The sequence below is a fragment of the Echinops telfairi genome, unplaced genomic scaffold, assembly GCF_000313985.2.
Source record: "Echinops telfairi isolate 266 unplaced genomic scaffold, ASM31398v2 ScPeMD7_7465;HRSCAF=8503, whole genome shotgun sequence".
In the NCBI taxonomy this organism is placed as follows: domain Eukaryota; kingdom Metazoa; phylum Chordata; class Mammalia; order Afrosoricida; family Tenrecidae; genus Echinops; species Echinops telfairi.
In genome coordinates, this window is record NW_022111365.1 from 7,801,093 (window position 1) to 7,822,902 (window position 21,810).

General features: G+C 41.7%; 1 protein-coding gene across 2 annotated transcripts in view; it reads left to right on the forward strand.

Annotated features, from left to right (window-relative positions):
• The first annotated feature begins 6,532 nt into the window (after positions 1–6,532).
• TMEM72 (transmembrane protein 72) overlaps positions 6,533–21,810 on the forward strand; it is a 42,828-nt gene continuing 27,550 nt past the window's right edge. The window contains exon 1 of one of the 2 annotated variants that reach the window (XM_004716251.2): positions 6,533–6,816. In XM_004716251.2, the coding sequence (XP_004716308.1) occupies positions 6,747–6,816 (70 nt within the window). In that variant the 5' untranslated portion in view covers positions 6,533–6,746. The remainder of the gene's footprint in view (positions 6,817–21,810) is intronic. The other variant, XM_045283658.1, reaches the window with a different exon arrangement.

Sequence of the window (21,810 nt, forward strand, 5' to 3'; positions counted from 1 at the left end):
CTACTTCTTTATTTTCTGGGTGATATTAAGTACGTGCCTGCTGCTGCATCTGGCTCTGCCTCCTCCTCTGTAGAATGAGAACAATGATAGCTTGTATTCTGAGCACAGAGCACAGGACCTGGAATGCAGTTAATGTTCAGCTAACAGTGCTCATTATAATAGTCTTTGACAACATTGCTATTTTCCACAAGTCCTGGAGGCAAGAAACTCATTTTCAAATGGCTGGACATATTGTGAATTTATTGAGCTAACCTGTATTCCTATAAATCCAGCACATAGAGACTTTGGTTAGAGAATATAAAAATGAGGCAGCATATTACATGAACTCACCATTCAGCCATATCATCACAAAGAACGGCTGCTGGAGTAACAAAACTCACCCAGGTTGTCTACAATGCATTCTTTGTTATCCTGTGTCAAAGCTGCCATTTCCTGGAATGTGGACTAGACAAGGTATATTTGATTCCAGCCATCACCCAGTGTTTTGGGGTGATGAAAATGGTCAAATACTTGGGTACTAAGAGAAAAGTTGACAGTTCAGGTCTACCCAGAGGTAACTTGAAAGAAATTCTTGGCAATCGGCTTCTGAAAAACCACAGCCATGGAAGTCCGATGGATCATACATCTCTGCAAATATGGAATCAAATAGATGTCACCTAGCAACAGAATCAAAGCCTCCCATGTCTGGGTCATCCAATCAGTGACTAAGACATAGTGTTTCCACCCAATTCGATTCAAAAATCCTGCAGGCTTCCGGGAGTTTATTACCTCCAAATTAACAGCAAACCGAACTCATTTTCAAGTCAATTCCAACTCATAGCAACCCTAGAGGACAGAGTAGAAGTGTCCCTGTGGGTTCCTAAAACTATAAATCTTTCCAGGAGTAGAAAGCCTACTTTTTTTTCCCCCTCAGAGAAGCTGGTGGTTTTGAACCATGGAGTTGTGCTTATCAGCCTACTAGATCACGAGGCGTTGGGAGGCCAATTGCTAGAACATCATTCCATGCTGTGAGTTGAAAGCTTTCACTGTAACATCCACCCACTAATGAAGCTTGAACTACTTAGGATGTGATTGGAATTTCACTTGTATTTTCTCTGTGTAATGTCCACATAACATTCTTGTCATACCAGTAATGACCTAGAAACTTCTTTTGCACATACTGCTTTAACTCGAGATTTGTTTTATCACTGTAGTCCTTCTCCACCTGCATTCGACAGGTTCTGCATCAGTTTCCTCAATTTACCCATGTTTTCTGGGAACTCCCTGGACCATCCCACTGATCTTTGAAGGAAATGCCCCCTCTACTTTTTCTCCAGGTCTATGACTGACTACATGTTAGAGTTGTATGTTTAACCAGCTTCTTTCTTAGAATCCAAGTTCCTGACCATCTTTTCTCTGACTTTTAGTCTTCCGTACTATAATTACTTGTGTGTTGCTATGATGCTTAAAGCTATGTGCAATAGGTTTGCAGTCGATGTGGCTGGGTCCGAATCTTCAGTAGGTTGACAGTAAGGCCTCCTCCATAATGTATCAAGCAGTTGTGGGAAGATTAGGGTGGGGGCAACTCCTTACTCAGGTCACAACCTTGGAGGTGTATACCCTACTTTGTATGTGCAGATAGACAGTATGGAGTCCTGTTTTCCTTTTCTTCCTGTTGGCCTGGATCCTGCATCTTATTTCTTCATACCTGGGCCAGGAGCCTGCCGTGTGCCCTCCTGGTCCTGGGAGCTGAAAGAAGCCTGCTGTACTGACTGCCAACCCTAGGAACCCCCAGAGCCTGACACCTGACCTGCCGATTTGCCCCTGCATCTACTACCATGGTCTTCTTGCTTCATTCTCCTTCTTCAGCTCCTGCTGATTGATTCCTCTTCCTGATTCCTGGTTCCCCAGCCTGGGCAGCTGCCTAAGTGGAGAAGGGCCTCCAGCCTAGAAAGCATCTGACTCAGAGACTTGAACAAGATTGGACTTGCCCGCCCTGCAACTGTATGGGCCATTCTCTTACTGTAAAGTCCCTTCTAATACATATGTGCCACTGGTTTCACTGCTCTAGAGTAAGCCTTCTTAAACTCTTTTCACTTGTGACCCCTTGTATGCCAGAGATATTTGTAACATGGGAAAGCACAGCTAGAAACATCTCAGATTCCTTATGCATTTGGTTTAGAATTAATTTTGGGTCATTATGCATTCAGAAACATTTTATCGTTGCCAAATATTTTGTGACATCCCATTTTTCATAGGGTCACAACCTATACTTTAAGAAGTTTTCCTCTAGAGAACCCAACATAACCTACGAAGCCACCAGTGTTGCAAGTGCCAGGAAGGTTGCTCACGATGGGCAAGTTTCAGCAGACTTGCCAGACTAAAATGGAGAAAGGACTGATGATCTCATTTTAAAAATTAGTCAGTGAAAACTTTATGAATCACAACAGAATGCTGTCCAACTGTGCAATATTGTTGATAAATATGGGACTAGCCAGGGCATGGGAGACCCTAGCTGACATAGGCTTGCACAATAGCCATAGAGATCATGAGGGAAGTTCAAGACCAGGTAGCATTTTGTTCTGTTGCACATAAAGTTGCAATCGGTTGAAGTCAGTGCCGTTACACCTATCCATCTATTTATCCTAGGAATTTATGTAACACGTTTGCCTCTAAACATGAGGGATTTCTCCTCCATCAGGGAGGTCCACAAATGCGCTTAATAATTTAGAAAGTTCAAAGCTTATCCAGGCTCTTCTGTGCAGTTTTTCACAGCGGGGCCTTCTCTAAAGTTTCTCTATGTTTTACTTTTGCAATAGGCCCTACTTTCCTTCCACTATCCCCTCAGAACTCTCCCTTCAACTCCTCTCAGGAGGGCAACCTCAGTGAATAAGGGGGATCACAGACTTGAAGGATACCCAGTCTCTCTGGTTCTCAATCTCTAACGTCCTGAGCCAGGAGTACAGGCATTTCCTGAGGGAAAATCTGTGGTAAGCACTCAGTTCAGGCATAATATATTATGCTAAGCCAAGTACTTTTAGTTGTAGATGGAAACCCAAGAGCAATATAGTGAATTATTGAATAGGGCTCTTCTAGTTATAGCCTTTGTTACTCCCACCAAATGACCTTCATTTTCTTGTAGGCTGGCTAAGGAGGTCAGGGAAGAGCCTCAGAGGATTCAGTTACGAGTGGTTGTTAGGAGAATTCATTGTGATCGCCATCCTGCTGAGTTGAAAACGAGGCATCTCAGAATCAGAAAAGGGGATTTGACTACCAGCAAAAGAGAACAGCCAGGAGTGGAGCACATCCTTCAGACTCAGGGCCTCTGAGCATTGACATCAGAAGATCCCAGCTGTGACACCAGAGGAGCGACAGAGGAGCTGCAGTAGAAGAAACAGGAACCAGAGCATGTGGGTCTTGCCAGCCCACAGAGCAAGTAAAGCTGAGTGCTCTGGCAACCAGATTAACAAAGCCACCTTCCCCAAGGCAGCCAGGTTAACTACAGGAAACCGTCTTTGGTCACAACTAAGCTGTTAGGGTTGACAGTGTTGCTAAGTTCAGGAGCTCTATCAAACTATCAGATGCCAGTGCTATATTATATCTCACACGCCGGCCTCTATACAAACATCCAACCCTTTACCTCCATGTTCCTTGTCACAAGACACCTGCCCATCCTAACACGGCAGTGTCCAGAGAGAGGAGGGTGGTCTGTAAGCGAGTGAGGAATACTTGCCCAGAAGTGCATCAGCACGTGTTCTTCCCTGGTAGATGACTAGAATTGGGCCATATGCTCATTCCTAAACCCAAGAACGGGAAGATCATGACTATGACCATTGGACTCAACAACCTCCTACCCATAAAGGGGTGTAAAGTGTCCTCTTCTGAGCCCATGAGCATTATGAGAAGCAAGCAAAATTAGCTGCTCTTTCAAAGGAGGAAAGAAAGACTGTTGTAGGTGTCAACTATAGTTTCATAGGTGCCCAGGCTCATAATGCACAGATTCATTCCAAACAAAATGTGTTTAAACATGACTCTGATCCATCGATGGCTGTGTACATGTCCTCTCAGTAATACACATACATTCATTAGGGTGCCTACAAAAAAAAGGGTACTTATATGCTAGGAGGGGAAAAAAAACATTTCAAAGTCAGTATTAATATAAATTTTTTAACAAAACCCAAGTGGATATCTTCCCAAATCATTGACTCTTTGTAACAATTTTGTGGATATGTTGCCCCACATAAAACATCAGGTTTTACATGAAGCAAACATTTTAAGACAAGTTGGGAAGAGGAACCAAGAGAGTGAAGACCACCAACCTTGACAAATAGTAACCAGTGGCTGAAACCCAGAACCTGGTGAAAGAGGGCTGTGGGATTGCCATCGCCTGGTGTGACACGTACCAAAGCTAGGGTTTCACACGATTTGGCATTTTCAATTGTAAGAGACTGTCTGTCTTTGGCCTCAGCAAGCTTTTGGCTCCAGGATGTCAAATGTGTTACGTAAAGATCAGGTAGCCCAAAGAGCTGATTTTCACATCAGAAAGTGTAAAGCTAATGAAGACAATTTTATTCAATGAATTATAACAGGAGAAAAATATCAGATTTACCAATATGATCTAGAGAGGAAGGTCCAAGAAATAGTGACTTCTAAGGAGATCTTTTGAGCCAGCTAAGTTCAAGATAGAGATCAACTCAAAAGAGTTAATGATTCTCTTGGGGATGCCAAAGAGGAGTCTTGGTAGATTGCTTTGAAAGACGCAGGATAATCACAGAGCTTATGAAGAAGGTCTTTGAAAAATGAAAATTGCATAAGTGAGTAAAGCATTAGTAAAATCGGACCAAAGATTTTTTTTTCCATCACAAAATGCCTCTCTCTACTCATTGTTCAAGGGTAGCAAAGACCACCCTACAATAATTTTGTTGGGAAGCCTTATCTCATTCACCCTGTATCCCTGACCTTGCCCCATTCAGACATCTTTCTGTTCCCAAAATTCAAAGAACATTCAAAAGGAGTATTATTTGAGTCCCTTGACAATGCCACCTACCGTTTTGATATGGTGTAAATAAAAGAATGCAGAATCCTTTGAGGAAGGGTTAGAGCGATAGAAATACCATCTTCTGAAGTGTATAGATTTAGATGGAGGATATGTCTAAAAGCAAGAATTATGTGTTTTGATATTTTTGTTTGAGAAAGATTCCTGTGTTTTGTGGAAATGCTTTTTCACTTATCCTACTAGGAAATAATATGCCAATTCATCCATTTTTAAAACTTGTTCTTAAAAAACACATCAGTATAGAAGTTTAAAACTTGTTCATGGAGAGAAATTAAAAACGTTTTAAAAATGGTAGCCTTTAGGGATTGTCATTAAATTCTGATCGAATAAAAGTAATAGAGAAAAATCTATTAATTATGAGTATATTTGTATTTTCAACAAAGAAAAAAATGAACAGTTAGGTTTTTCATCACTACAAGGAGTCCCCCGACCCCTAGTTTGTATGTTTGCTTTGGTGTTCTGTGTGTGGAGGTTGGGGGGTGGGGGTCAAGGGGGGTGGAGAGGAGGATATATTCCATATAAGTAAAACCCACTCCCAAAACAAAGACTACCATCATCAAGTTCATTCTGACTCATACCAAACCTACATAGAGGTTCTGGGTCAATAAATCTTAAGAACAAAAATCATCATCTTGCTCCCATGGAGCAGCTAGTAGTTTTGAACTGCCAACCTTGTGGTTAGTAAGCCAACACCTAGCTCACAGCACCACCAGGTTTCCTTACTTGAACAAAGGAGCAATAGACTTCAGAAAAATATCTCGGAAGGAATCTAAAATTTGATAAGTCTATTATTAAAATAAGAATTAGTAAAAATTCACCATTATTTAATCTTCAAGACTGAGCTTTGCTGGCTCAGCTCCACTTAATCTATTTTAAGAACCAGCAATCCAGCCAAACATTCTCATTTATATTCTGCAAAAGTTACTAAGTACAGCTTACAGATCTCTCTGGAGTTCCTCAAGGTCATCCAGTTAATTATTGGTATACAACTCCCTTCATAAAGAATCATAATAGCCACACCCTCCTGACCTATCATATGCAGAGGATGAAGCAAAGTCCATTTGTGTTGGCTCCTGGGCTGTGTTCTGGTCTGAGTCCAAGTCTTCCATAGATTGGCAACACATTCTAAGCAACCTCTAAGCAGAATTATGAAGCTTGGAATTCATTTCAAAAATTGCTATTAAGGGTAATTTAAAGACACATCCTTCTCTATCCACAACACATATAAACAGACCTTCTTGCACCCCATCACCTCTAAAACAAACTCTCCTCAGAGAGATCCAGGTGAGATTTTTCCAGTGTACTGTCAAGTGAGGCAGTGCCCTTAGATCCTTCCTCAGCATTCTCTTCCTTGCCAGAAATAGTTAATGCCCTGCTTGCTTGAGCTGCCCCAACCCAGCCCTAGCCTGCCTGATCTCAGGCAGTGCTCAATGCTGAGGGCTGCACAGAGCAGAGGGGGCCTTATTTCCAGGTAATGATTAAGCTACGTGCCTGGCAAGGGCATTGTAGTAAGGCCAGGAAGGTGACTCCTATTTACACCTCAGCGAGATTGCAGTGGACATGACCCATTAAAGAAGGGAAAGTCCTGGGCCTCACGGCTCTAGAGTCGGCAGCTATAGGCTTTTGCCTGCAGACAGTTGTCCAGGAGCATCCCAGGTTGGAGACTCTGCCACCTGACCTATTGGGACTCTGCCTTTGCTACACCAGCACCATGAAGCTCCAGGCATTCTGGACTGGCTTGGAATATACCTGCAGGCTCCTAGGCATCACCACCGCTGCAGGTAAGACCCCATGTTGCCCTGCCATTCCCATCTGCTGGGTACTGTAAACAGGACTCCCCTAGTGTGGAAGGTAGCCAGCTGGCTGAGCGGACATAGCTGAAAACACTTGTCCCTCATTTCCCTTCCCATTCCCTGGCTCTGCAGCGAGCAGCAGGCGGAATGCAAGTGAGCTTGGGGTAGGACTAGTGCGCCCAGCACAGAAACTCTGTTTGACAGAAGTCTCTGCATGCTCAACCCCATCTTCAGTGTCCTAACCGGGGAAATGGGTCAATGAAGTGTGGAAAGGCACTGGGAGGGGAGAGGTAGAATGCTGGGCGAACATGAGAACTGGATGCCTCATGTCACAGGCATGAAAATGGTAAACTGAGCTCAACTTGTTTTACTGAAACCCAAGTACTGTTTCAAGAAGAAAAAATTCCCAACACCTAGAGCACCTCTACTCACGTGAGGTGCCGTGAAGGGCTGGACATGGAGATTGCAGGCTTCCCTAATCCATCCATTGACCCAATTCACAAAACTTTCTCTGCCCCTTGCCCACTGCGGTTTTGAGGGGAATGGTCCCTAGGCTGGGCTTTCTTAACATGGCTTCTTTCTTCTGCACAAGGAAGAGACTTCCAGTGCCTATTACTATCCTTCCTTCTCACTGGACAAAAGCTTGTATGTGGCTAATGCCAAATGGGAACGGTCTCAGGCTTTAACTTACCCAGTACTGACTCCAGCCCCAAGGCTGTCATTTAGTGGGAGAGCCACTTGACCCCTTTAACTCTGGGCTTTCTGATCTGTCCAAGGAAAATCACTAGACCTACAATCCAGACTGTTTTGGAACATCAAGGATGCATGAACACAACATAGCTCAATGTCATTGAGAGTGTAAGCCTCTGGGGAAAGTTACCAAGACACCCTCCAAAGTTCAGTAGAAATATACATCTTTCCCCGGGGTTTCGGGCCTGGAGTCACTGATGAGTTAGACCCTGGTTGTGAGCATCGAGACCAAGGATTGGGAACCTTTTTTTTCTGCCAAGAGCCATTGTAATATGTAGAAATCATGTACAGGCCATGCTGGTCAAAGATTTAATCAATTCACCCCTAATGTGATGGATCCCTGCTGGTGTTACCCACTAGGCTGCGAATGGCAAGGTGAGCAGTTCAAAACCACCAGTCACTCCTCAGAAGAAAGACAGGCATTTCTAGTCCCATAAAGCACTATGGTCTCGGAAACTTACAGGAGCAGGTCTACCCTGTCCTATGGAATCATTAGAGTTGGCACTGACTTGATAGCACTGGGTTTGTTTGGGGGTTTAATGTGAGGGTTGGAACTGCTTCTCTGGTGAGACATGTGATGTTAGCTGAAATTGATGGTTTTACATGTTGTATATAGCCCAAGGCACTCTGATGCATAGTGGTTATACATTGGGTTGCTAACCGCAAGGTCCAAAGTTTGAAACCACTAGCCACTTAGAGGAACAAAGGCAGGGTTTTCTAGTGCTGCAAAGTTATAGTCTTGCAAACTCATGAGGGCAATTCTACCTTGTCCTATAGGGTTGCTATGAGTTAGTATCAACTTGATGGCAGTGAGTTTAGTTTATGGTATATATGGCCCAAGAACAGGATGTTCCCCACCCCTAATCTCAGCTATTGGCTAGAACATGAAGGGATTGTAGGGTTAGAAGGATCCCACTTCACCTTTTACAGATTTAACTAGGGAAGGGAAACTTACTCAAGGTCATGTTGCCAGTCAGAGGGAGAGCTATCCTTCGTTTAGCAAGGCCAGGGCTTTGAACAAAGCCTTCTCTGCATCGCAGTTAGAAAGCTCTGCCTAGCCTGCACAGAAAGGGGTCTCAAGTATTCTCTTGAGGGTCTGAGAGATGGACAGGATAGAGGATCACCTTCAGCCCCTCTCAGAAGACATCATCATTTACACATAAGAAAATGACTTCTGAGATCCCCAACAGCTCATGCTGCCATCAGTTTGAGTCCCTAATGGCCCTGTTGATTTTACGTTCACCTTACCCACACCCCACCAGGTGTCGGTTTCCAATATGTAAAATATACCTCTCTCAGCACCATCAGCCCACCTCAATGAATGAGAGGCAGTGGCACTCCACCAGAGCTTCCAGTTGGAAGGCTGTTTCAAGATGGTAGCTCTATCCTCCTAATGGATTCCCTAGAGACAGTTTGGGTGTCTGATTTATCTCAGCCAGTGGAAGAATACGCAGCCCTTCCTTCCCCAAACATATTCCTTCTCTTCACCACAACTAGGTCCCTCTGCACAAAGGGTTACTGTTAATGTTGGTGGTAGGATGCTGCCTGATTGTGCGCTGCTCACAGTGCGCCACAAGTTTTATTCTAACAGCTAGCTTTCAAATAATCTTGCTGGGGTTTTCTAAAGCATGGGCTGGAAGTGGGAAGTGGGATGCTTCAAAGAGGGGCTTTGGCCCTCTGGGGAAAATCCCAAGTTTCTTCCAGCATCACTGGCTGCCTGACCTGCTTCCAGTGTGTAAGCTTTGCAAATTCCTTACTCCTCTAAGCCTCTTTTTCGTTGAAATCTTATGTTGAGAAGTCCAAACTTCATTTGCAGGGTGCTGCATCTAGAGAGAAAGAGGCTGGCACTTTGCAGAGCTCGTGGAGGAGCTAAAGTGGCACTTCATTCCACTGTCTCCAAGAGGCTAGAGGAAGTATGGGGCCCAATGTCGCCTGGGGTGTTATTTGCCTGGATCAGTCGGCTCTGCTTTGGAGCTGTGGGGGAAGTCAAAGACAGCCTGACTATGCCTTCAGAAGGCCTTGCAAAGCTCACTGATACGATCTCTTTCCCTCTGCCCCACCCTTTGTGTGCAGCTTCATTAGGACTGGGTGGCCAATTTCGTTTTGGACAGTCTGTTTTGAGTTTCTCTCACCTCCACATTCCAGTTTCCCCATGGCTCATTCCTGCCTCCACGCCATGTCCAGCTTCACATCACTAATGGTTTGAAAGCACTGATGGAGCATTTCCAAAGCCACATGAGTAAACGGGTCATGGCAGATGACATTCTGTGGGAGGGTTGTTTTGTTTTGTTTTTTAATTAGAAAATTCTATGCATATTGACTAGTTGTATATTTCAGGTCATCAGAGTTCCCTGCTCCATTGTCTTACCTTTGTTTGGCTTCACTTACTTGCATTACCTGCCTGCCTGCGGAATGCTGTGAGAGAGGGAGATTATGAAATCTTTGAGTACCTCTGTTGCTCAGACACAGTACTGGAACCTATTCACAGAATTGAGAAAGAGAGAGCTTTATATCAAGAAATAGTTATATAGTAGGACAACACCCCAGCCCAGTCCAAATCAAGTCCATAAGTCCAATACTAGTCCATAAGTCCCTCTCCAGACTCACGCAACCATATGCAATGGTACAGAATGCAGGGATATCACAGGCTGGTGGGTACAAAGTTTTAGGGATCCAATGGCAGTAGAAGCATTGTAGGGTGTATGCAGGTCTCCACATGGCTCACCAGTAGAAAGATGAAGGCAGAGAGAGGGGAGGGGAGATTGCCAGGACCCTCCTTAAGAGGAGGTCACACGCACAAGGAGGCACCACCAGGCCATGACCTGATTGACAGGCTAGACTGCACCCCTATACTGCAAGTTGGCATGAAATTATATAACTACCACAAGTCCTCACCATCAGTTATACTGATCACAGACACAGGCAGAGAGGGTCATGTGAGGATGGACTCAGTTACATTGAAGCACATAGTCAAGGGTCCAGCTAGTCAGTCTCTGTATCTGAAAGATTGATCTAGCACCACTAAGACCTACTCAAAGACCCTTCTGGAGACAAACAGACAAATCAGAACACATTTCCAGAGGGAATTACTAGGAGCTTCCATTTATGGATCTAGAGGCGCAAGGCAGAAAGGATTTTTGTCATTATCCTGCTGTATCTCTTGGAGACTTAAAGTATTTATCATTGCACAAAGGAGAAGCTGAGGGTAATAATGCGCAAGTCTCTTGGCAGAAGTCTCACAACCAGTTAACAGCAGGTCTGGTGTTGAAACTCTAGTCTGCCAAACCACACAGCTGTAATATAACAGAACGTCCATGGGCAATTGACAACATAACTCCTAAGAGAAGGATTACAAGGAGACAACAAGGAATGGGGAGGCATTGAGACCAAATTGTTTTGAGCAAGCCCTACTTAGAACATAGCATCTCCTTTATCACAAATCAAGTATGATGACTCTAACAGGAATCACTCCGCCTTTTATTTGTTCTAGGTTTTTAACCCATTAACTTACGTCTATACATTCCCAATGGCTCCATTCCTTGACACACTCCACACTTGGCTTATTAATATAGAATTAGGGCAAAGACGCATTTAAAACCCTTGTTTATAAATTATCAAGGATTCAGGGGGAGGGGAAGTAGGGAGGGAGGGAGGAGAAAAATGAGAAGCTGATACCAAAGGTTCAAGTAGAAAGCAAGTGTTTTGAGAATGATGATGGCAACATATATACGAATGTTCTGGACGCAAATGATGTATGTACGGATTGTGAAAAGAGTTGTAAGAGCCCCTAATAAAATGATTTTTAAAAACTCATGTTTTCATTATTTTTACAGGTTAGTAAATGCCTTGTTTGACTTGTTCAAAGCATGCAAAAGAAAACAAAACCCCAAGTATTTCTAAACCAACCATTTTAGGCCCATTGTGCTAATATCCACTCCTGTTAAGTATTAGCCTTGTGATTATTTCCTATTAAAGTATCACACCCTCCAACACATAACACTGATGGGTCATTTTTTGCCTATGCAAGACTAAATGGTGTTTTCAGATACTGGTTGATGTTGACTTTTCCTTTTCCAAAATGTCCAATTGTCCCAACAAGTAAATTAAATATCATTTTTCTTTTCTATACTTCTACCACTAAAAGAAAATATTATTTGATTCAAGTACCGTTTTTCTTAATTTTTTTGTGCCAGCATCCTCCTTCTTAATCTGGAACTCCAGTTATGGTTTACTTATTTGGCAAGCACTTTCTGACTTGCTACTTTGTACATATTCAAATAGACCTCTCTAAAGAAGGATATTGTCAGAAAAGGAGACAAGCTAATAAATGTGACTATCTAGCTGTACTTTTCACAACTGTAAAATGGGGACAACAATGGTATCAACTCTCTAGGACTATGAGGACTGAGTAAAATAACGACTAACCCTGAAAACTGATTAGAACATAGACAATCAGTTACTAAGGCATGCCAGTTGCCATCAATTCCATTTCAATTCATGGTGATCCTATTTGTACAGAGTAAAACTGTGTTGATAGAATTTTTAATAGCTGATTTTACAAAAGTAAAATCAGTAGGTCTTTTTCCAAGGTGACTTTGGGTGGACTGGAACCTCCTACCTTCTGTTTGGTAGCCAAGTCCAATAACCATTCAGACCACTCAAGAATGAAAAACAATTAGTTCTGGTTATGTGGGAAGTGGAGGAGGGCGTGTGATATATAGGACACAGGAAAAACAACAAAGCATGGGTATGAAGAACAGTTCTTGAAAGAGATTAGAAGAAGGAAAGTCAAAGGAAAGGAGCACGGCAACATAGGTTCCATAAAGCTAAGAAGCAAGGAAGGAGTTAGACTGTAAAAACCTTACATTGTTTACATTTTCCATCATATTTTGAGCTTGAGCCATTAAGACCAGCTTACAGAACCTGGTTATTTCAACAGTGATCAAGCCACAAAGAAAATAGTAGCCATATTCTCTATTTGATGGACTGGAAGATTGGCCTCAGGTTGTTTATTTGTTTTGGTTCTCTTTTTAAACTCTTTGAAGAGGGTCATGAACAAAAAAATAATATCTCACTGCCATTGCATTGATGTTGACTCATAATGACCCTATAGGACAGGGTAGAACTGCCCTTGTGAGTTTCTGAAATTATCATTCTTTATGGGAGAAGAAAGCCCTGTATTTCTCTCATGTAGTGGGTGATGGTTCCAAACTGCTGACCTTGCCTTTAGCAGCCCAACTTGAAACCACTCCCCAAGCAGAAAAGGAACCCAGAAAATTGTGCTATAGGTCATGTTATATGGTTGACATAAATAAAAAGAACCCCTTAGTGAAAACATGATCATTATATTTTGACACTTAGAAAGCTACCAGTCTTTCTGAACACAGAAAAAAGAATAAGAAGCAAAGACCACAGATGCTCATTAATAGAAACCTAGAAGAAATTTCTCCTTTGGGTCTCACAATCTCTCATTCTTCTAAATGAGACACAATATTCTCAGTAGATCAACAAACGGTAGGCCTGTAGATCCCTCCACATAAACGGATGTCATTGCCAAGGTTATTTCTACCAATATTTAAACAATAAGTTGTATCTATACTACAAAAACACTTCAAGGAAATTAAAAAAGAGAGAAAATACCTTGAGTCATTTTATAAGACTAGCACTATCTGATGCAAAAACTAATATATATATATATATATATATAATAAAATTAACATCCTTTATGAACATAGATGGAAAATTCTAAGCAAACTTTATGAAATGAAAATTTTTAATACACCAACAATAATAAATCATCATTTAGTGAAGTTTATTCCAAATATTTAGGTTGTTTAATATTTAAAAATCTATTTAATTCACCACATTGAACAGCGAAAAGAGAAACTCCATATTATCTTAATAACTGCAGAAAAGATAAAGAAGATAACTGTCTTTGATTCAACCGAGTCACAATGAGCTTATGTACAACAGAAAAAAAATATTGCCCACTTCTACATCAACCTCATAATCAGCTCAAATTCTAGTCAAATCAAGTCCACCAGCGTCCTGAAGACTAGAGCCATTGTTGGGGTTATAGTCCCAATGCAGCTCACTGAGGGTCTTTTTCACATTTGTTGGCCTTCAACTTCGACAAACATGATGTCCTCTTTCAGTGATTAATCCCCCCTGATTAATCAAGTGAGTTCAAAGCAAATGAGTCAATGTTTAAAAACAAACAAACAAAAAACCCACAAGGCTTTGCTTTTGCTTTTAATTTTGTTTTGTTGTTATTGTTGTTGTTGAGAATATACTCAGAAGGACATACAACAATTCAAACATTTCTACATATACAATTGAGTGCCACTGACTATATTCTTCAAGTTGTGCAAGCATTCTAATCCTCCTTTATGCATTATTCCTCTGTTGCAACTCCACTGATGTGTACAGGGGCTTTTGAGCTCTCCAATCAAAGAATGAACTCATGGATTGCAAAATGGCAAGCAGAAAGCAAAGTTTATTTGGAAAGGAAAGAGAAGCACCTGATGTAGCAGGTAGGAACTTGAGTGAGTTGTCACAAATGAAAAATGTCTAGGGGTTTCTATGATGTGTGAGGTAGTTGGCCTATCTGCATCTCCAGGTTACAAATGGACCAATCCCAGATCTGGTCATATTTCTCAGGCCTAATCATAAACCTGGTGTGGTGGTTACATAATCTGGTGTCAACTTGAGACTATTAAAAGTGAATGGGGTGGAGTTTAGCTTGTCAATCAGGTCACAGCTTGATGACCTCATTTGGAGGCACTAAGGAGATAAATAGCTCACTGGAGGCCAGGCCCACACTCTCTGCTTTGTCAAGACACATGGTGCTACACTGATGGAGCTAGAGCCCTGGAGCTGAAGGAGCCACATGGAGACTCCTGACAGTGCTGAGATGCTTCCATTGCCACTGGATCCACAAGGCCTTCCACCCACTGGCCTGTGATCTTCTTGCATTTGGTATTATTGCATGTATTGTTTGAGTCTGAATAGGAATTTATAGACTAGTATCAGACCTATGGGCTATATCAGACTTATGAACTTGATCTGGACAGTGCTGGGGTATGTTCTCAATACACAATTGCTCTGTTATATCAAGCTCTTTCTTATACACACATGAGTGTCTCTGGATTCATTTACCTAGTCAGCCCACACTGACACACCTGATCTTCCTCTCCTCTCAACTGGATGTTGCCTGGGCTTGGACAAGGAAGTAAGCATACAAAGTTTGGGTTTGATGACCTTGGAATTCAGAGTCAGCCTAGGGATCTTATGGCCACAGGCTTAAGATTAGATTGCTGTAGACTGTTGAGATCACCCTTCCAGAGATCCTGCCACCCCCAATGCTTCTGGTCATTTGTCTTTCACCCTCATTCCGGCCGCAGGCTCTCTATCTCCTATCTCTCACCTCCTCTATTAACATAAACTCACTATTCCTTATGGTTTTGATGTAATATTTCTAGTACCTGTTATCATTTTGACCAGGTCATTCTTAAATGAACATAATGCTCAAAGCAGACATTTTTAACTGTTGTTGTTAGATGCCACTGAGGTGGCTCCAATCCATAGTGTGGCCCATGCACCACGGAATGAAACCCTGCCTGGTCCTGCGCCATCCTCACAAGCGTTCCTGTGCTTCAGCCCATTACTGCAGTTGTGTCGATCCATTTCCTTGAGGACTCTTCTCTTTTTCACTGGCCCTCTGCTGTAATTTACCAAGCACAATGTCCTCCCGTGACTAGTTTCTCCTGTGTTGACATCCTTGTCTCTAAAATCTAACTTATTTGATTTTTTCAAAGTCATCAGGGAATATTTTTGGCTTAAGATGATCTCAGGGCAATAGTTTCAAGGACTCATCCATCACCCATAGCTCCAGAAAGTCTGGCGTCCATGAGAATATGAAATTCCATGTGTGTTTTCCTCTTTTGATGAGGACCTTTTCAATTTCCTGTGAAATGACAAAAGCCTCTGTTGGGTCTTTCAGAGGCAAGAGACAGAGCGAGACCTTTGAGTAATAGATTTATTGAGGGAGGTGAGCTTTGTAGGGAACAGGAAATTTAGTGAAAGGGGTTTCGGATAGCCACATAAAGAAAGGTTAGAGCTGACCCTTTTGTCTAAAGCCAGAGAATTAGCTAACTTAAATGGTATAGAGACCACGAGAGGCGCAATTACAGAAAGGAAGAGGAAAATTAGACCCACTAACAAAGCACGGTAGAGTTTGGCGAGGAAACAGTGACATGGCTCTAGTGCAACAGCCACTGCTTCTGCTGCGGAAGCCTGCAGGGAAAGCAGGGGTGAGAAGGAAGAGAGAAAGCCAAGACAAAGGAAATTCCACAGTATTATGTTTGGGGGCCATTTATAAATGTTGTAGACATGATGAATCCTGCGCAACTTTCTGGTTGGTGTGGATAACTCCAATGGGCAGGGTGCCAGCTTTGCCAAGCTGATGTCACTTAATCACTTAGTAATTGGGCAGGAAGAGAGGTGGAGTAAACTTTGTAATCAGAAGAAATGTCCGCTATTGTCCTCCGTAATGCTCCCACCAGACATCAGAGCCTCCAGCTAAAGCAAAATTGAGAAAAACAAATGATTCACAAGTCCTGCTTTTAAAACAGCTGTAGTACGGTAATCGAAGCAGCCTGGTACTAGTAAATCACTAGGCACATAAACCAACTGCCGTAAAGTAGATTCCAACTCATAGCAACCTGTGCAGGGTCTCTGCGACTGTATATCTTTACTGAAGACAGTTTCTTCTTTCTCCTGCAGAGTAATTAATGGGTTTGGTTAACAATGCCTAACCCAATGCACTGTTACTGGGAGGTCACTCGAGGTGTCCAGCCTCTTCTTGCCTCAGTTTTTGTCTCACTTGCAGGAAAAGATATCAGACTAGGGACAAAATTCAGACCAGGGTCAGAGAAAAGTTTGAACAGAAAGAGTTTATTGAAGGGAGTATTTTGGAAAATAACTCCAAAGGCCCTTAGCTAGTCTAAAAGGCCTGGTGGAATATAGAGATGGATGTTTTAGTGTGCTAAGGATGGACCTCCCAATATTGGCCAGGTTCCCAACTGGTTTTCTGCTATTGGCTGGTTCTCTGGAGTGTACCTCCTCTTTCCATTGTGTCCCTGCACCCCTGCACTCCAGACTTCATGATGTTCCTTGGTCTCCAGAACCCAAACCCGAGTCTATTCAGCAATTGAGGTGGAGTGAAAATCCTCTTCATCCCCACCCAATTTTTTTACGTTTGATGAGGACATATGTCTTATCTGTTCTTTACCTTCCTTTGTGCTGGAGAGGCAAGTGGGGAAACATCAGAACCTCTTTTCGCTTTGCCTATGTTTGACTAGCTAACAGGGTTACCTGGAGTCCTTTAATAGACACATAGACTAATGGAATAGAATTAAGAATACAGAACACATCTATCTATGTTCAACTCATCTTTAACAAGGGTCCTAAGTCCACTCTAAAAGAGAAGGATTGTCTCTTCAAAATCCAGTGCTGGAAAAACTGCATTTTTACATGCTGAAAAGCCCATGGAGTTTTACTGATAAAGTTTTGGAAGTATATCCCTAGGCTTTTCTTCTTAGGATGTCTTATGTCTAGAAACTCTTTTGAAACCTGTTCACCATATGTGACCTTATTGTTATTTGATATACTAGTAGCATAGCCCCAGCATCATAGCTACAAACAAGCCACCACAGTATAACAAACTGACAGATAGGAGATTGGTGGTGAAAATACAGAAAGGCATTTGACAAAATCTACTACTTTTAAAAATAAAAGCTCTCAGGTCATAATAGGAAATGACCTCAACTTAATAAAAAGTCTTTACAAAATACATAAAGCTACTTAATAAGATAATAAAAACACTTACTGGGTGTTTTTCTCCCAAGGTTGGGAACCAAATAAGAATATTCAATTCTAGTCAAATTGTATTAGGGGTTCTAGTCAATTCAATAGAGAAATTAGAGAAATAAAAGCATACGGATTGACAAGAAAGAAGCAAAATTATTTATTCACAAATAACATTATCTTCTGGAAAATATCTAGTGATATCTCTACATCCCCCAAAAGATACTAGAACTAATAAGGAGTTTAGTAAGGTTACAAGCAATAAGACCAATAAATAAAACACAATTGTGCTTTTATATAATAATAATAAACAATGGGAAAAATGAAAAAATGTTAAATATACTACAGATAATACAATAGCACAAAAAAATCTATCCTTAATCCTTTCTCTGGATATAGTGGGAGATCTATGTCCTGTTAAAATGTCAATTCTGTCTAAATTACTCTATAGCGTCAATACAATTCTTATCAAAAGTTAGCTAGATTGATTTTTGTTGTTGTTGGATTGCTTTTATATATATAAAATTGAGAGGCTACTTCTGAAATTCAAGTGGAAATCCAAAGATCCAAAAATAACTAAAACAACTTTATAAATCAAATGCAAAATTAGAAAAGGAAATAATCAAGAGAAATCTTGAAAAGCACTGATAAAATAAAGAATATGGCTACTGTTTTTCCTTGTGGTTTTCTCACTATATCCACTGAATAAATAAATAGGTTTCTGCAGGTTGGTCTCAATGATCCAAGCTCAATATGTGAAGGATACTTTTCTTTAAAAATAATACTATTTCAATTGAATGTCCACATGCCAAAAAATCAACTTTATATTTATATATCTTACTATAACAAAATTTACATAAAATGGACTATAGACAAAAATGTAAAACCTAGAACTAGAAATTTTTCTAAATCATTGGACAAAACTTCAGTGACAGGTTAGTCAAAGATTTCTTAGATACAGCATCAAAAGCACAATTCAAAAAAGAACATATTGATAAAATAGATTCATCAAAATGAAAAATGTCACTATGCTAAATACACTGCTAAAAGAAGAAGACAAACCATAGACAGATAAAAGTATTTTTGATTCATATAAGTGTTAGTCAAGGTAGACTAGAGAAACAAATTCATAATCATGTATATGTGTATAGGAAGGAGGTTTATATAAAGAGTAATTGTACATTAAGAAAATTTCCCAACCCAGTCCAGATCAAGTCCATAAGTCCAATATTAGCCCATAAGTTCCTCTTTAGACTCATGCAGCCATGCAATAATGCCAAATGCAGGAAGATCACAGGCCAGTGGGTAGAAAGCCTTGTGGATCCAGTAGCTTTGGAAGCATCTCAGGGCTGGCAGAGGTCTCCAGGTGGCTCCTTCAGGTCCAGGGCTCTAGCATAGCTCCATGTGTGTGGGAAACAGAAAGATTTTTCCCAAGTTGTCTCCCCCAAATATATGTTAGACTTAGGACACTGCTTGCAGTTAATGCTAAATGATTGTCAAGTTACCTCCCTGAAGGCAGTCAGTTGCCAGACTACTGCCTGGTCCCACCACAAGTAGAGCCCACTCCCTGCTGTTAAGGAAAATGGGCACATAGATCTATGTGCCTATATTTATAGGTTTAATATTAAAGTAGCAGAAGGACATTGGGCTTCCACTCAAGTACTCCCTCAATACAAGAATACTTTCTTCTATTAAATTAGCATTCTATGATGCTCACCTTCCCGACACAATCGCTGAAGACAAAGCGGTTGAATAAGCAAATGTGGTGAAGAAAGCTGATGGTGCCAGGCTATCAAAAGATATAGCGTCGGGGGTCTTAAAAGCTTGAAGGTAAACAAGCGGCCATCTAGCTCAGAAGCAACAAAGCCCACATGGAAGAAGCACACCAGCCTATGCAATCACGAGGTGTCGAAGGGATCAGGTATAAAGCATCATCAGAACAAAATATCTTACCACAGTGAATGATGGGGGGAGTGCGGAGTGGAGACCCAAAGCCCATTAGTAGGCCACTGGAGATCCCCTTGCAGAGGGGTCTGGGGAGGAGACGAGCCAGACAGGGTGCAATGTAGCAACAATGAAAAATACAACTTTCCTCTAATTCCTAAATGTTTCCTCCCCACTCCCACTATCATGACACAAATTCTACCTTGCAAGTCTGGCTAGACCAGAGGATATACACTGGTACAGATAGGAACTGGAAATACAGGGACTCCAGGGCAGATGATCCCTACAGGACCAGTGGTGTGAGTGGCGATACTGGGAGGGTAGAGGTAGAGTAGGTAGGAAAGAGGGAACCAATTACAAGGAACTATATGTGACCTCCTCCCTGGGGGATGGACAACAGAAAAGTGAGTGAAGGGAGATGTCGGACGGGGCAAGATATGACAAAATAACAATCTATGAACTATCAAGGGCTCGTGAGGGAGTGGGGACGGGGAAGGAGGGGAAAAATGAGGACCTAATTCCAGGGGCTTAAATGTAGAGGAAATGTTTTAAGAATGATGAGGTTAATGAATGTACAAATGAGCTTTACACAATTGATGTATGTATGGATTGTGATAAGAGTTGTATGAGCCCCTAATAAAATGATTTAACAACAACAAAAAAAGGACAATGGGCTACTTCTCCCTAAAGGCTTGCAGCCATCAGTCTGGTCCCTGTAGATTAGGTTTACACCCTACTGATAATGGTTTCTATGGTGGGCCAGAGAACAGGTCAAACCTGCTCAGTGACATCTAAAGTTAGGCCGTCATCATGAATCTAGGGTCCACCTATCTTGTCACATGTATACCCTTATTCCCTCCTCTTCCAATAGTATATGACCCATAGATCACTCCCCTCACATTACTATATTACCTATAGCACAACCCCTTCCTGTGATGTATGTCTTTACCTGTAATTAATGGGCTTGCATGTCCCCCAAAGATATATAAGCCTTGGTTAGCAATAAAGAGGTCTTGTTGGCTCCCCCTTCCTCTCCCCATCCTTGCTCCCCTGTTTCCTTTCCCCTTAAGCTCCTTCCCCTTTCCCTCTCTCCTGCCCTCTGGTCTCTCTCTCCATGTGGACCACCAAGTGAGGCTGAGGTGAGCATGCTACCATCAAATGTGTATGACTCCATTATTTCAATCTCTCTTTGATCTCTCATGCTCTCTAGGACTTTATTCTAATGTATATTCTTTATATATATTTGAACCATACAATTGCACCTATCGAACACGCAATTTGTTGTGGGGGCTGGCCTTTCCCCCCCACATGTGTCTTCTCAACAGGAATGTCTCTCAGGGAGTGCGTGTCCCACCACCATAGAGCGATTTATCTCCTTAGCGCCTCTAAATGAGGTCATCGAGACGCAACCTGATTGACTGGCTAAACTCCAGCCCTTCACTCTTAAGTCTCAAATTTAAAACAGATTATGTAACTACCACAATATAGATAGCTCATAACAAACTTACATGCAGAATATATTAACAACTCTGAAAACGGCAATAAAAATTAATTTTTGAAAGTTAAAATATTTGAAGAGGAGATATGAATAACAAATAAGCAAAAGGAAAGATGCTCAATACCAATACCAATGAGGTAAATGCAAATTAAAACCACAATGAAATACCATGCTGTACCTATCAGAATGTACCTAAAATTAAGACTCATCATACCTAATTATTGACAACCACTCTCCCCCACTCAAAAAAAAATAGACTCACTACCTCCAGTTGATGTTGACTCATAGTGACCTTATCACACAGGGCAGAATGCCCCTGTGAGTTTCTGAGGCTGTAAATCTTTGTTGTGGTTGTGGTTGTGGTTGTTAGTTGCCCTAGAGTCCCTTCTGCCCTTAGCGACCCTCTGGACAACAGAATGAAACGCTACCCTGTCTCCCTGTCTCCTCACAATTGATCCTGGGCTTGCGCCCACGGTTGCAGCCACTATATCCATCTCTTTGAGGGGCTTCTTCTCTTTCAGTGCCCCTCTGCTTTACTAAGCATGAGGTCCTTCTGCAGAGACTGGTCTCTCTTGACAGCATGTTCAAAGTATTTGAGACGAAGTCTCATATATACATACATGAGGCAAATTAAAATATGACAGCTTGGATCAGGCACACCTCAATCCTCAAAGGAATAGCCTGGCTTTTCAGCACTTTTTAAAGGTCTTTTTTTTTCCCCTAGAGGTAGCAGAATAGCTTTTATTCCAAAAAGATTGTTTTTGTTTTTTTAAATCATTTTATTAGAGGCTCATACAATCACAATCCATACATACATCAATTGTGTAAAGCACCTTTGTACAGTCATTGCCCTCATCATTCTCAAAACATTTGCTCTCCACTTAAACCCCCAGCATCAGGTCCTCTTTTTTTCCCCTCCCTCC